This window comes from Phyllobates terribilis, unplaced genomic scaffold, assembly GCF_046119375.1.
Source record: "Phyllobates terribilis strain yellow unplaced genomic scaffold, ASM4611937v1 Scaffold_5__5_contigs__length_657084704, whole genome shotgun sequence".
Taxonomy (NCBI): Eukaryota; Metazoa; Chordata; class Amphibia; order Anura; family Dendrobatidae; genus Phyllobates; species Phyllobates terribilis.
This window is the reverse complement of record NW_027362765.1, coordinates 244,386,591-244,402,515: the sequence shown is the minus strand read 5'-3', so window position 1 is coordinate 244,402,515 and position 15,925 is coordinate 244,386,591. Positions and strand designations below refer to the sequence as shown.

The 15,925-nt window shown below is 47.5% G+C and overlaps 1 protein-coding gene across 3 annotated transcripts in view; it reads left to right on the top strand.

The window, feature by feature from the left end:
• The window catches only part of MXRA7 (matrix remodeling associated 7), an 84,472-nt gene extending 80,104 nt beyond the window's left edge, over window positions 1–4,368 (top strand). For 2 of the 3 annotated variants that reach the window (XM_073683966.1, XM_073683967.1), the window contains one exon: window positions 658–4,368. In XM_073683966.1, coding sequence (XP_073540067.1) covers window positions 658–697 — 40 coding nt within the window. In that variant the 3' untranslated portion in view covers window positions 698–4,368. The remainder of the gene's footprint in view (window positions 1–657) is intronic. The other variant, XM_073683965.1, reaches the window with a different exon arrangement.
• Window positions 4,369–15,925: the final 11,557 nt, after the last annotated feature.

Sequence of the window (15,925 nt, the reverse complement as noted above, 5' to 3'; positions counted from 1 at the left end):
CCCCACTAACCCAGGAGCTGTGGTATGATCAGATCATGTCCCTGTACTGTCAGACACAGCCATTACACAGTACACAGGAGGGGCACATATATAAGATTATCTCAGCACAGGAACATTTGTTTTAAACTCATACAGCTGTGGAACTTCTTATCATTCCCAGATCTATTGATTAAAATTAACTTTTGTTTGTGGGAAAACCCCTTTAAGGATGAATTTTCCTGTTCCAACGGGAATGATTTCCCTGGTATTGTAGTACAGGTCTCTGCATGATTATAGTATAGGAAGACAAGATAATAAATACATCATGGCACCCATGTTAGTTTATAGGACCCTACAGAGCAGTACCTCTGTTCATGTGGTGGCATTTAGCTTTTAATGGCATGCAAAGCTATCTTCCTTCAGAGGAAAAAATATCTTATAGATGAGAATATCGCCATAGCATGTCACAGTACTGTGGCACCATATGGCAGCACAGTGACTGCCAACTACTACTAAGTATAGAGCTACAGGGACTCTATGTGCCTCTATGCAACCTCCGTGTACATGGCTCTGTCATGTGCATGAGGCCTTATGTTTAATCATTTGGAAGACTGCCCTGCTTTTAAAAAGATTGTCACATATATCTAGTCATTCCATTTTGTTTTTGTTTTCCTACAGAGCCGAAGATGATAAGAAGTTACCCTTACAGTCCAGCTAAAGAGATTTACCGAAAAGATCAGATCTGTCCAATCCAACACTATTATGTCAGCAATCCAAAAACAGCAACCAATATGGGGGAAAATGGAAAATAAATACCTTTATAACTGATCCTATGTAGTTTAGAGAAAGATGGGATCCCTAAACACGATGCATGGTCTTCTACAGGGACATGTTTATTGTGAATAGTGACATTTTATTTTCTTCTAGCAATATTTCCTAGCGCTATATAGAAAAGATTTACAAAGGCTTAAGGGAATTTGCAAGACTACCTGGCATCCATAACTCATTTTAAGGGGATTAGATTGTATCCCTGCTTTAAAAGTAACTTTAAGTGCAATATCTGTCTTAAAACTATGCAAGCAATGCCTTATGTTGACATATATATTTAGCGTAATGTCTAAAAGGCATACTAGTGAACAGATTGCAGTGCCAGCCCCCGTCGTTGATGCCCACATACAATTGGATGGGCTAGCTGGGCTTTGTAAAGTTTAGTACCCTCTAAAGAACATAACAATCTACGACAAGGCCTTGTGTTTCCACATGTCCTCGGCACCCCCTGTACCGCCAATCATTTACACTGCTCTATACGTCTACAATGCTGCATGACTGCACTGAATGTTGCTTATGGGACCTTCACGCTTTCTTGATTTAAAACTGCCCATGAACAATAGGTCATTGATGTTCAAGAGACACCTTGGCTGGAGCTTTACGCCAATGATTCTGACATGAAGTGAATCCAAAATATTCATCTTGGGTGTCTGGGAAGAGGGATGAGTTGACATATATGTGTCAAATGCCATAAAATCATATTGGAAAATCAAGTTTTAAAAACATCTGTCAAAGGATTTTTGATAGCCACACATGTATTACATTGTCTACTGTCTTCTGGCTGTTGTAACCCACCGTTATTACTGAATGGAGTAATGAGGTGTTTACAACTTGTATGAGCTTGGTTGTAATTCCATAATTCCACCTTTACTCCAGTCACCCATTTAAAGAGGACCTTTCACATTTTTTCAATTAAGCCTCTTCTAAGTTGTGCTGCTCCACTGATTCTAAGACAGCTCTGATCTTTCTTCTGTGGCCCTCCGGTCCAAGGTTATGCAAATTGATAATAGTGGTGCAAAATTTCCCTTCAACCAACAGGGCGTATACTACAGCACTTATCTGTGGGCATGGGCGTGGACGTGTATTGATTGGCCTCCATCAGAGGAGATAAAGCAAACGCTCACTGAGAAGCTTTGTGTTACACGCCCAGTTGGTTGAAGGGAAAATTTACATTTTTATTACCAAGGTCTTAACTTTGGACTGGATGGACACAGAAAAAAAATAAAAACTATTCCAGGATCAGTAGCAAAAAATAAACGAGACACTCAAAAATTCAATAAAAGGTCCTCTTTAAGTCCCTATTACAAGTCTTGCCATGTCCCCAATTGCTTGCATGAGACTAGAACTTGTATGGGGAAATTACCATTTTTATAGTTGGTAAAACAGCAGGTAATTCACATTGCGAAGAACTTATCTCAACAGCCTGAGACTAATGTGTTTTCATCAGTAGCAAAATTTGAAAAGCCAAAAATCGTTGTCAACCCCTTTACAGTGTAAAGGGTTCTCAAAAGTTCTACATACTATACAGTATATTAACTCCGCAGTTCACATGACTCCGTATTGGCCTTCCCTTTTTATAACAAGGTGTGATAAAATTCCACTCAGCCAAAGTTAGATTGCAAGCTCTGCAGGTTCAGCAGGTGAGAACCTTGTCCCATGGGTAGTCTGCCTAACTTGAGATACATCATGTGTTTTCATTGCCAGGATACAGAGGGAACAACTGGGTGCCATCTTTAAGATGATGGAAAGCAACGAAGAAACCTTTGGAACGATGTCAGAAGGAGAAATGAAGGAGCAGCTGAAACTGTACAATATGTAGCGCCCTCTGTTGATTGAAGCAATATGAAATACATAACATGTCCCAGCCTGGTATAATAGAGAGTGTTGTGAAGTTTTAGGGATATCATGGTGGTAAACTAGAGCGGGACAGTTACTGGATGCAGTGATACTCCCCACAACCCAGTGCTGTCAGCAGACGGAGCCTTGGTACATTGGATGCCTAGTGCAATATCTCCAGGTCTCCTGGAACATGCTCCTCTTCCTTGTTATAAAGTAATACATGTCATGATATTAATGTCGCCACACTCCTTAGAAGTTTCATTGGGAGACGGGTAAGGCTGATCAATAAGTAATCCAAAGCAAATGTTAAAGGGGTTTCTCATTTTCTTTCACAGTTCATCTTATAGCTTTCGTAGAAATTTGGTACCCAAGAGCAAATTTTATATATGGCAAATAAGGGGCAGATTCAGCCCATGCCTACCTCATTCGTGGATCCACTATATATAAGAAGTGTGGTTCCTATAGTTAACGACTTTTACATTTTTGGGGGACCCAAATTACTGTATTAAAGGGGATAACTCAGGAAAGTTGTGGCCCCAGGCATAGTTATTTGTAACGACAAACTAACCGTGCTTTATTCATTCTACCCAGGTCCCACACTGAGTCTCAACTGCAGCTTATGGTGTCTGTTATTGTCTGTGATGGTGAAAATGTCAACAGCACTGCAGCCAATCACTGACTTCAGTGGCTCTGTCCATGTAGACAGCACAAACTGCTGACCTCATTGATTGGCTGCAGTGCTGTCAATGTGATATTAACACTCCAGACAAAAACAAACACTGGAAGCAGCAGCAGAGAGGCAGCTCTGAACCCCAGAACGGGGAGTAAAGTACAGTTTGTATTTTTAATACAAACTGCGCCTGGGGACATACATTTCCTGAAAATGCAAAACCCCTTTTTATTCAAGGGGTTGTAAAAGATTAGAAAAAGCATTTTGTCTTTTATTTATGAACAGCGTTACTCTTGTATATTAACTGTGTGTAGTAGGACAGCACCTGCTACATTCATTTTAATGGGGTCGGGCTGCAATAGAAGACACAATCCTTCGACAAAGGGGGCGTTGCTTCTGGTAAAGCTAAACCATTCTAATTTTGTACAACCTTTTGTGAACTTTTTATATGCTTGATTTGATTAAAGGGGTTGTCTACTATTGAATAACCCATTATTAATAGGCCCCGGGAGGTGAGAAAAATGAGAAAGTTGATACCTCCTTCAAGGTTATTTATAGATATTATATATATATATACATACTGTATATATGCCTGTGTGTATATATACAGTATATACACACTATGTATGTATATGTATATATATATATATTTATATATACACACACATACAGTATATATACACTGCTCAGTGCATGCCTTCTCCCAATGAATCACCACGCACTAAACACAGTGTTTCACTGTCCTAAGCAATAGTATTTTGTGCTTTATATCACTACTGCTATGTTATGAAGATGATTTTTGTATATATCCTGATTTTTGGTATTCCATCTATATATAGTTTGTCTTTTTTTCCTCCATTGATTTGATGTAGAGTTTCTGCTCTTGCAGCATTTGACCTGATGGGGTAGACATAGTCTGTACTATATGAATTGAATGGCGTATGTGCTTCTCTTCATTTGGGACTAGGACATTTTACAGGCTGTGCAGACAGCTCATAGGTTTCTTCTTTAACATTTCTTATCATTTCTAATAAAATATTTTGCAAGCCTTACTTTTTTTGTTTCTGTCTTTCTTTACTGATTGGGCATGCTCACTACAGTCTATTCTAATAGACAGTAGGGTAGATGTATCCAGAACTGTAACTAGATTTCAGTTTCCTCAGGTCACAGAGTTCAGTGTACTACCCTCTTCCTGAATCTAAATATCCCAGCCATTTAAAATGCCCATCCCCCAGTGCAGTCAGACCGCCATAGAAATCAGACAGAGATTGGACCACAATGTTTGGACTGGCTGGTGGCTCTCCTGACACGAGCGTGACAGCTGCATAGAAATACATGAAGCTGTCACACTCCAGTCGGGAGAGCCGCCGGCCAGTCCTTGCATTGCGGTCCGGTCTCAGTCCGATTTATACGGCCGTCTGACTGCGCTGAGCCTAGTGAGTCAGCAATTATAATATAATTATGTTGAGAAATTTGAATGCTAAATTGGCATTTTAATATATCATATATACGGTAATGTTAATGTGGCGCCCCTGAGGGTTCAGTCGCCACAGAGGTACTGCACCTCACCCAGAGGTGTGGTGTCTCCTTCTCTCAGGTAAGGAGGGAGTGCTGCCCGGAACCCCAACACCCACATTCAACACTACACTGCTCCAGGCCAGCTGGAAGGGCAAGATGCAATGTGTTTTCCTGCTGAGCCCTGTCCCTGGCTGGAGTGGGGGGAACCCAGAGGTAGGGGGAACCAGTAGTGGATGTGGGTGGAGGAAGCAGTTTAGGGGAGCACTATAGAGTGAGGTATAAAAAGGGAAGCCATCTTAGGCTGGCAGTTCAGTAGAACAGAAGGCTAGTCAGTGGAGAACAGTCTGGGATCAGAGTCTCTTTAGGAGCTCTGCTCCACAAGCAGGGCCCAGTCCTAGAGGCCCAGGTGGGGAGCAGAGGAGTAGGCTCCGATCTAAAGAAGGGATCCTAGGGGGTACGGAGAGTGCAGGACAGCACCCGTACGCCACCGAAGCTGTCAGAAGACAGAGGGATCATAGGCCGCAAGAAGGGGACCGGCCCCTGGTCCAGCCGTGTTACTCCAAGTCTCGGCTGGGAAAACCGGAGGCTTCTGGCTTATATAGTCAGTTGCCGAAGCCTCATTCTGATCTCTGTGAGGGTCAAGCAGGTCCGTGAACTCCAGTGAGACAGGAGGGACTTCAGAGCACCCGAGCGGGATTGAGAGTGGGCAGTGCAGGGCAGGAGGGAGAAAGACCCAGGGTGAAGAGGGTCTAGCTAGGAACACAAGCAAGTGGGGTTCTGTCAGGTGCTCCTAATCTGCCTGAGAAATTGCTGAACCCCTGTCTGGTGAACGCAGTTCGACCTGGGAGGCTGACACCTGTACAGTGCACCAGTGGAACTGTCATAAGAACTGTGAGTAAAAACTCGGATGACTGCACGGTACTGCCTCCGTCCATTCTTTCATCTGCGCCATCTTTCCCTCCCTGCACTACAACGCCCAGAGCAACTCACTCTATCTACACTGCCCTGGAGCTAGCTCTACCTGTAGAGAGCCATGCCACCCCTGCTGCCGTAACACCAGCTCCAGAGGACTGCTCCGCAGCGGCGGCTCCCTTTAGCCGCACTCCACAGGTGGCGTCACGAACACTTTCCAAATCCCCTATAAATATTCCCCTTTTTGGTGACCGCCCTGGGCCATGGACCGGGCTAGCCACCGTGATATCCCCCACCGGCTGCCGAGTACCCCACGGCTCTGGGGGCGAGTCATTAACGTCTGGAAAACCTTTCAAAATATATTGGTTTATTTTTTCTAATGTACAGTGGGGAAGATAACTATTTGATACACTACCGATTTTGCAAGTTTTCCCACCTGCAAAGAATAGAGAGGTCTGTAATTTTTATCGTAGGTACACCTCAACTGTGAGAGACAGAATCTAAAAATAAAATCCAGAAAATCACATTGCATAATTTTTACATAATTAATTTGCATTTTATTGCATGAAATAAGTATTTGATACAATAGAAAAACAGAACTTTAATATTTGGTACAGAAACCTTTGTTTGCAATTACAGAGGTCAGACGTTTCCTGTAGTTCTTGAACAAGTTTGCACACACTGCAGCAGGGATTTTGGCCCACTTCTCCATATACATCTTCTCCAGATCTTTCAGGTTTCAGTGATGTCGCTGGGCAACATTGAGTTTCAGCTCCGTCCAAAGATTTTCTATTGGGTTCAGGTTTGGAGACTGGCTTGAAATTCTTTTTATGGAGCCATTCCTTAGTTGCCCTTGCTGTGTGTTTCTGGTCATTGTCATGCTGAAAGCCCTAGCTATGGCCCATCTTCAATGCTCTTACTTAAGGAATGAGGTTGTTAGCCAACATCTCGCGATACATGACCCCATCCACCCTTCCAAAGTATGATGTTTCACCCACCATTCTTCACGGTTGGGACGGGGATCTTAGGGTTGTACTCATCCTACTTCTTCCTCCAAACACAGCGAATAGAGTAGATACCAAAAAGTTCTATTTTTGTCTCATCGGACCACATGACCTTCTCCCATGTCTCCTCTGGATCATCCAGATGGTTTTTGGCGAACTTCAAACGGGCCTGGACATGTGCTGGCTTGAGCAGGGGAACCTTGCGTGCCTTGCAGGATTTTAATCATCAGAATCATCCTTACCCCACAAGTCGAGATCCTGCATGGAGCCCCAGACCGAGGAAGATTTACAGTCATCTTGTGTTTCCTCCATTTTTAATAATTGCGCCAACATTTGTTGCCTTCTCACCAAGTTGCTTGCCTATTGTCCTGTATCCCATCCTAGCCTTGTGCAGGTCTACAATTTTGTCCTTAGACCTTTGGTCTTGGCCATGGAGGAGAGGTTGGAGTGTGATTGATTGTGTGGACAGGTGTCTTTTATACAGGTAACAAATTCAAACAGGTGCAATTAATACAGGTAATGAGTGCATAGTAGGAGGGCTTCTTAAAGAAAAACTAACAGGAATGTGAGAGCCAGAATTCTTGCTGGTTGGTAGGTGATCAAATACTTATTTCATGCAATAAAATGCAATTTAATTATTTAAAAATCATATGATGAGATTTTCTGTTTTTCTTTTTAGATTCTGCCTCTCACAGTTGAAGTGTACCTACGATAAAAATTACAGACCTCTCCATTTGTAGGTGGGAAAACTTAAAAAAATTGTCAGAGTATCAAATACTTATTTTCCCCACTGTACCTGCTGGTAAGCTCTTTGCCCCATAGGAGAAAAATAAAACAAAAGTCCATGATAACTTCTTTAAGTAGACAGGCTTTTGGTGAAAAAGATAACTTATATAAAGATTATACATAGTTATCATAGTGATAAACTGATATAGACTATACATGACAGAGAATCCTACAGTAGGCTGTTTATTATTTTCTACCTACAACAATCCATAAGGGAACCTACGGAAATACTGTATACAACAAATAACTATAACACATACATCTCCACTTATTTCCATTTATCGGAGAACACAGGCTTAATCATACAACTGCACTACAAGCAGGGGTAAATATAGATGCCATAGCTTTATATTTGATATGGGTTTTACATCTGTTATAACCATTTTTTTGCAGGCTATACCCCTCAGTATATAATGTCATTATTATTATTACTGAACTCTAATCAAGTGAAAAAAATATGCAAGCATAACATGAAAGATACATGGTCTTAGGGGCAGACACTGAGACCAAAGGGCTCTTATGACACAAACAGAGCACAGGTCGCACACTAGCGCATACGTCACACAGGAACAGGGCAGACGTCACACAAGCACATCGTACATGTCACACAAGTACAAATGTCACACAAGGACAGCTCTCATGTCACAAAAGCACATAATATGCATCACACAAAGCACACAAAACATAAACACAGTGCACGCGTCACACAAGTGTAACCGGGTACTTTAGATGCAGCGACACAGAAACACAGAGCAGCCAATACGGGGTTAATAAACAGGGGGGTTTATAAGAACAAGGTCAATCTCCACGCAGGGAGCAACAAGGAAAATATGGGTGAAAACAAGGAAAATAGCAGGTGAAAGTCTATAATTAACAGTACACAGTCTGACAAGATGTAGCAGAGCCGAACCGGTTGTAAACGTTAGTTTGTACACTTAGCTGACTCTGGCTCCTCACAAGGCAATCGCCAGCGGATGCAGGTGATGATTTCTTCAGGCTTCCCCGCCCAAACAATGCTCCGTCTTCTGGCGGCAGCGGGCAGTCTCCGGTTTTACCCGCTGAGCCCCTAGTCCATAACACGGCACCTCACGTGCCTCGGCTCCACGGACCCTGCGTCCCTTGTCTCTATAGTCGGGCTTGACTCCTCCGGTCCACTGCACCCGACTCCTGCTCTCAGTACTCGAGCCAGGAGCCTGGACCTTCTCACACTGTTCTCCTGCGCAGGACTCAGCTCCGCTTTCCCACGCAAAACGTCCTCGTCTCTTCCTGTCTCCAGTCACACCAGGAGTCCCTCGGTCACCTGACTTCCCAGCTCTGGCTCTGGACATACCCCCAACTTCCCAGTCACATGACTCCTGTGCTAGCAGTCTGTCTCCCCCCTGCAACAGGAGGTACGGCCCCGGCAGTTCCGGATCCCTTGCTCTGAAAGCACTTACACCCCGGTCTTCCCCCTTACACAAGCACAGCTCTCACATCACACAAGAACATCGCTCATGTTACCAAAGTCGATCGCTCATGTCATGACACATGACATAAAGAGCGCATACGACACACAATCAAAGCACACATCTAAGACACGTCATAAAAGAATAAAGCACAGATCAGACAAGCAGTGCATTGACGTCAAGCACATTACACAAGCACACTGCACAAATCATGCAAGTGTAGCACCCTGAGGATTCGGCTGCTACAGGGGTATTGCACCTCAACCCAGAGGTGTGATATTCCACTCCCGGGTAAGGAAGGAGTGTGGAACTGAGCTCAGATAGACTGCATGCACTACATACATCCCATTCCAGAGGAGCAGGCCGACGGTACTCCCACTTAGAAATGTGCAGGTACAACCGAGCCTGTTCCTGGCTGGAGTGGGAGGGGGGTGGTACATCCCATGTAGTGTAGGGGCAGATAGGGGGAGCAGTCTGGGTAGTGATAGGAGCTCATTGGGTGCTGGTCACCTGAGCTCACACATAGAGGGATATATAAGGAGGGCACCAACTTAGATCAGGGTCAGACGCTGAGAACAAGTCAGTTGGAGAGGAGAGAGAAGAAAACAGCAGCCCTGGAGAGAGAGAGAGGAGAAAGAAAGAGAAAGACCCAGAGGGGGAAGACTGAAGGGACCCAAGAACCCAAATTAGAGCACCGGGTGAGGAGTCAGCACAAGGGTACCGGAACCCAAGCTGGTGGGGGCAAAAACATCCCTAGCCAGAGACCGGAGGCTGTGGGCAGCATCTGCCACGGCCACCCACTACATCCACCCTGAAGGCATACCACATGGAGGGTCAGGGAACCTAAGGCCAAGGGTTGCCCAACAGAAGGCCCGAGGGAGCTGGACCTAGGTGGATCACTGGTGGGGACGGCTGAAGAAAGGACAGAGGGAGAGCTCAGGGCCACGCTCCGGACTTGTTTGGGGGTTGGCCGGATCCAGGACCTGGTGGACGCAGCACGGCTCGGGTGGTCACTAACAGCTGGAGTGACCGAAACATCCGCAGTAAGTAAACTCCCTTAACTGCACAACCCGAGTCTGTCTTCATTGCCGGCTGCACCGCACCACCACAACCCCCATCCTCTGCGCCTGTCCCCTCTGAGGCTATACCCCTCCCGTTGGGGGTTATCCCACCAAGCTGCACATCCACCATCAGCCTCAGCGGACCCTGCTGCAGCGGCGGCCACAGTGACCGCATTACAACGGGTGGCGTAGTCGACACAAAAGAACTCTTATAACATCAGTAAGGACTGCCACATAACACTTAGCTTGACGCCCTGGGCACGGGACCGGGTCACAGCCGCTCGGAGACTACAACCCCCCATCTGATCCGGTGCCGGGTATTCCCCTCAAAAAGGAATATGTCCCAGGGGGCGCGTCAACTTTGGCGTAGTCGGCAGGATTACGTGCCCGCAACACCCGGGTACTGCGTGCCTGAAGAAAAGTGCAAGTTTACCTCAGAAAGAAGTCTCCCGCCGGTTCCGGAGGGTCCACGCCATCGGACTCCATCACCAGTCGTTTCCCGCCGATTGTCCGCCATTTCCAACTTGTTCCCGCCATCTGCAGAGTTTCCCGCCACTGGGCGACGCTTCCCGCCAAAACCGCAGATTTCCCGCCTTGGAAGAGCAGCGGACGCCATTATGGGCGTGCCAAAGGAGGGCAAGAGGCCACCTCCCATCGTGGGCCAGGACAGAAAATGGCGCCAAAAGTGGAAACCGCCCCCACCAACAGAGACTGTGATGCTGGAGGTGTCTGTCAGCGTGAAAGAACTACCCCTGGAGCTGACAGTCACCGAGTTGCCCCGGGACCGCCCTCGAAGTGGGAGGAGACGAAAGAGAAGAGAAAAGATGGGTGTCGCTTGGAGCAGTCTAGAGCGAGCGCACCCGGAGGCAAGGTGTCCAGAGCGAGAGCACCCGGAGGCAGGAAGCCTGGAAAGGAGCAGCAGAAAAGCTCACCCGGAGATGGAAAGAGAGCAGAACAGCACCGGCCCGCTGGCCAGGAGTCTGCTAGAGACCGAGGAAGGAGGGCAGAGCAGCACCGGCCCGCTGGCCAGGAGCCTGCCGGAAGCCGAGCAGAGCAGCACCGACCCGATGGTCAGGAGCCTGCTAGAGTCCACAACCCCGCTAGGTCTAGCGGAGATCCTAGCGCAGCTCCCCCGAGACCGGGAGTGTGCACAAACTGCCCTGGAGGGCCTCGCACGGAGGATGGCCCGGGTACAGCGGGAGATACTGGCGGAGTGGAGCCGGGAGATGGCTCAGCACGCAGAGACCAGTCAGCGGAGCACGCTACCCTGGAAGAGGAAGCAGACCGCCTCTGAGGATGGCGCAGGAGGACCCAAGGCCGGAGACGGCGCCGAGGAGGGAGCCGAACGCATGGAGGCAGGTAAAGGGGACGCCTATACCCCAAGCCGTGACACCGCTCACCTGCCCCAGCTCCCCGTCGCAGAGCCCGAAAGTCCCCCTGCTGTGCCCGTAGCCGCCAGGTCACCGCCATGGACTAGGCCCCGACCGGAAGCCGCCGCAGCGATCCCTGTGACGTCACGCGCCCCGACCCGGAGCGTGACAAAGCAGGAAGTACCACCAGCCTGGTCGCAAGGCCTAGTACCTCCGGGCGCCGCACCACCAACAGCGCCCCCTACCTCCGCGGAGCCTCCGGCCTGGCCGCAAGGCCAGGTAGCCCAGGGCGCCGCCGTCCTAACGGTGCCCTTCACCTTCCAGGTGCCCCAGGCCTGGCCGCAAGGCCTGGGCAACCCGGGCGCCACCACCACCGCGCCCGCGCCCGCAATACCTAGGGTGCCATATCTGGGAGAGGACCCCTTCAGCCAGCTAGCGTGGCCGGACGGGCGGCCTTTCATCTGGCCCGAAGAATTCTTGGAACTGGAGCGACAAAAGAAGTTAGGTCCCCTGTGTGAGCCCCTGATTCCGGCTCCAAAGCCCGTGACTCGGGTCTCGCCTCCACTAGAAGAAGCCCAATTCGTGTGGGACCCCACGGGAGAAGATTTGATGGGGTTCACCGGAGAGACTCGGGCAGCTGCAGCTGAACGCACAGAGTGTTGCCATCAACAGCTGGCAGAGTTTAAGAGAGAACGGGAGGAGAGGCGGGTCAGAGAGCAATGGGCCCAGACCCGCAGCGCGGAGCAAAAGAGTCGGACCAGAAGGGACCCCTGTGCAGCAAATCGTCCCCGTACCATCGGGACGGTAATAAAGTTTAATGCGCAGCATGGGTGGGGCTTCATAAAGGACCGGAACACCATGGGTGACGTCTTCGTTACCCGACGGGACGTCGAGTCCCACCTGCCAGAGGGTCACAAAGGCCGTGACCTCTACGTCGGTGACGAGGTAACGTTCACCCGGCACAAGTGTGCCAAGGGACCTTACGCCCTCCACGTGCATCGCCTGACAGAGGAGGAGTTGCGGTGTAGGGAGGAGGAGCCAGAAGACCCGAACGGGTTCAAGGCTAGAAGGTACTATGACTGAGATAGTACAAAGGACTGTATATAGTTACCTGTCGGGGTACCCAAGTAACCGTGGCTGCTTTAAAGTTTAGTCCCCGTTGGGACCAGTGAACAGTTTAACCCGTGTGTCCCCTACCCAAACCAGGCTGAGGACTGTGAGCAGCCATCCCTTTCCCTTTACTTGGCCGGGGACTGAGAACGGCCAAATTTCCCTGTACATAGTTGCGCTTTCTAAAGCGCCCCCTACCGGTTTTATAGGAGAAACCATTTTTCTAGAAAGACTGTCGCACTTTTCCCGGACACACGTTGCACAGTGTCCGGAGGAGGAACCTGAGGCCAGAGACGACGAGAATGTTTATATGAAAAAGTTTTATATATATATGATGTTTTATATGTTTATGTTTATAAAAATATGTATGTTTTTGGTGTTTTATGTCTTGCAGCCCGAGGACGTGCTGTGATTTACCAGGGGGGAATGTAGCACCCTGAGGATTCGGCTGCTACAGGGGTATTGCACCTCAACCCAGAGGTGTGATATTCCACTCCCGGGTAAGGAAGGAGTGTGGAACTGAGCTCAGATAGACTGCATGCACTACATACATCCCATTCCAGAGGAGCAGGCCGACGGTACTCCCACTTAGAAATGTGCAGGTACAACCGAGCCTGTTCCTGGCTGGAGTGGGAGGGGGGTGGTACATCCCATGTAGTGTAGGGGCAGATAGGGGGAGCAGTCTGGGTAGTGATAGGAGCTCATTGGGTGCTGGTCACCTGAGCTCACACATAGAGGGATATATAAGGAGGGCACCAACTTAGATCAGGGTCAGACGCTGAGAACAAGTCAGTTGGAGAGGAGAGAGAAGAAAACAGCAGCCCTGGAGAGAGAGAGAGGAGAAAGAAAGAGAAAGACCCAGAGGGGGAAGACTGAAGGGACCCAAGAACCCAAATTAGAGCACCGGGTGAGGAGTCAGCACAAGGGTACCGGAACCCAAGCTGGTGGGGGCAAAAACATCCCTAGCCAGAGACCGGAGGCTGTGGGCAGCATCTGCCACGGCCACCCACTACATCCACCCTGAAGGCATACCACATGGAGGGTCAGGGAACCTAAGGCCAAGGGTTGCCCAACAGAAGGCCCGAGGGAGCTGGACCTAGGTGGATCACTGGTGGGGACGGCTGAAGAAAGGACAGAGGGAGAGCTCAGGGCCACGCTCCGGACTTGTTTGGGGGTTGGCCGGATCCAGGACCTGGTGGACGCAGCACGGCTCGGGTGGTCACTAACAGCTGGAGTGACCGAAACATCCGCAGTAAGTAAACTCCCTTAACTGCACAACCCGAGTCTGTCTTCATTGCCGGCTGCACCGCACCACCACAACCCCCATCCTCTGCGCCTGTCCCCTCTGAGGCTATACCCCTCCCGTTGGGGGTTATCCCACCAAGCTGCACATCCACCATCAGCCTCAGCGGACCCTGCTGCAGCGGCGGCCACAGTGACCGCATTACAACGGGTGGCGTAGTCGACACAAAAGAACTCTTATAACATCAGTAAGGACTGCCACATAACACTTAGCTTGACGCCCTGGGCACGGGACCGGGTCACAGCCGCTCGGAGACTACAACCCCCCATCTGATCCGGTGCCGGGTATTCCCCTCAAAAAGGAATATGTCCCAGGGGGCGCGTCACAAGCTCAGGACATACACTGGTCACATACATCAGATAAACACATATAGCATCAGATTCTAAGTATGTCAGTAAAGCAATCACATTACTATAAAGTTTAGTTTACATGATTCTATGACTTGCAAATGGTATGTGTTCCAAGAGAAAGAACATCCACCTAGCAACAGCTGATGGCATCAGACTCCCTATCGCTGAAAAGCAATAAATGTTCACGTGATCGCTGCAAAAAAAGTCTTGCAAGAGTTCTCATGGCATCCTCAGAATTTTTCCAAGGAAGACGTGATGACTAATCCTTCTCCCCATTGACAAAATTGATGTTAGTGACACAAAACACAAGATGGTTGAGATATAACGAATCCTCCTGCAATTTCTTTGCATATTAGATAAATGATGTAGCACCTAATTCTTCTTAGCTCTATTTAAGTATCTATACCATTCCAAAGCATCTTCTTCACAGAGAAGTGAAGACACAGGTTGAGAAAGTTGCTGTTGCTAGGCGGCTGTTATTTTCCCAAGAACAAACACCATTTACAGGTTATAGACTCCTGCAAATTGAACCATTTTCTTTGGGGACCCTTAGAAAAAGCGGACATACAGTGGGTATGGAAAGTACTCAGACCCCTTTAAATTTTTCACTCTTTGTTTTATTGCAGCCATTTGGTAAATTCTAAAAAATTCATTTTTTTCTCATTAATGTACACTCTGCACCCCATCTTGACTGAAAAAAGCTGAAATGTAGAAATTTTTGCAAATTTATTAAAAAAGAAAAACTGAAATATCACATGGTCATAAGTATTCAGACCCTTTGCTCAGTATTGAGTAGAAGCACTCTTTTGTGCTAGTACAGCCATGAGCCTGGTTAAGTGCATATAGAATTTAATTCTATATGCACTTAACCACAGTCAAGTAACATTTGTCAATCTATAAATGAATTATAATTTATACTCTTCAATTGTTTCAACCAGTTGGCTTGCTAACCCCTGAAATAACTAATTAGTGGCCAATAATATTTAAGGGAGTTTGGCTGTAACCCTATTTAGGCAGGTATAAACTAATAATTTCCTGCCACTACACATTGGGACTCCATTAGATCACTGCTGTGGGATTATTTATTAATTTTTCAATTCATAACTGTATATTCGTATTCAAATTGTGAAAGATACATGGTACTGTAGTCTTTTATGCTAGTTCATTTTAATCTAATTAATAAAGGTTTTATATGTCATGTAGGGACTGTGGGCACCTACCTGATCCCTCGAACTAGGGGGTGCCCAAGGCTATCCTTGTTCCCCGGATTAACCTTAAAGGTGGAGATGCGGTGATCACGTACCATGTTATGCTCCTATTTTATCTGTTGCCTTCCCCACCCAGGGAGTGTATAGGAATACACTAACCAGACTGACAGGGGTAGACACTCACAAAACAACAGAGTGAGAAACAGGAGAAATAGGAAGGAGAAACCAAATGGGAGAGGATGAGGATAAACTTGCAAACAAACACCACACAGAAATCTACTGAACAACTCTGCAACCGCCCACTCCAAACACTGAACTTCTCCTTCAACACCAAACCAGGAATTGTGAGCTATCACTGACAATTCTCAAGTGCCAGTGGCAAGCATATATACCAGAGGGGGGTGGCCAACACAGAACAGCTGAGACAATTCAGGATGGAGAGCTCCAGGAGATCAACAGAACTGATTAACCCTTGCAATGACAGAGTAAGTAAACACATGCACTGCTTAATAGGATGGTGAAGACGTTCTAATCAGTGCCGG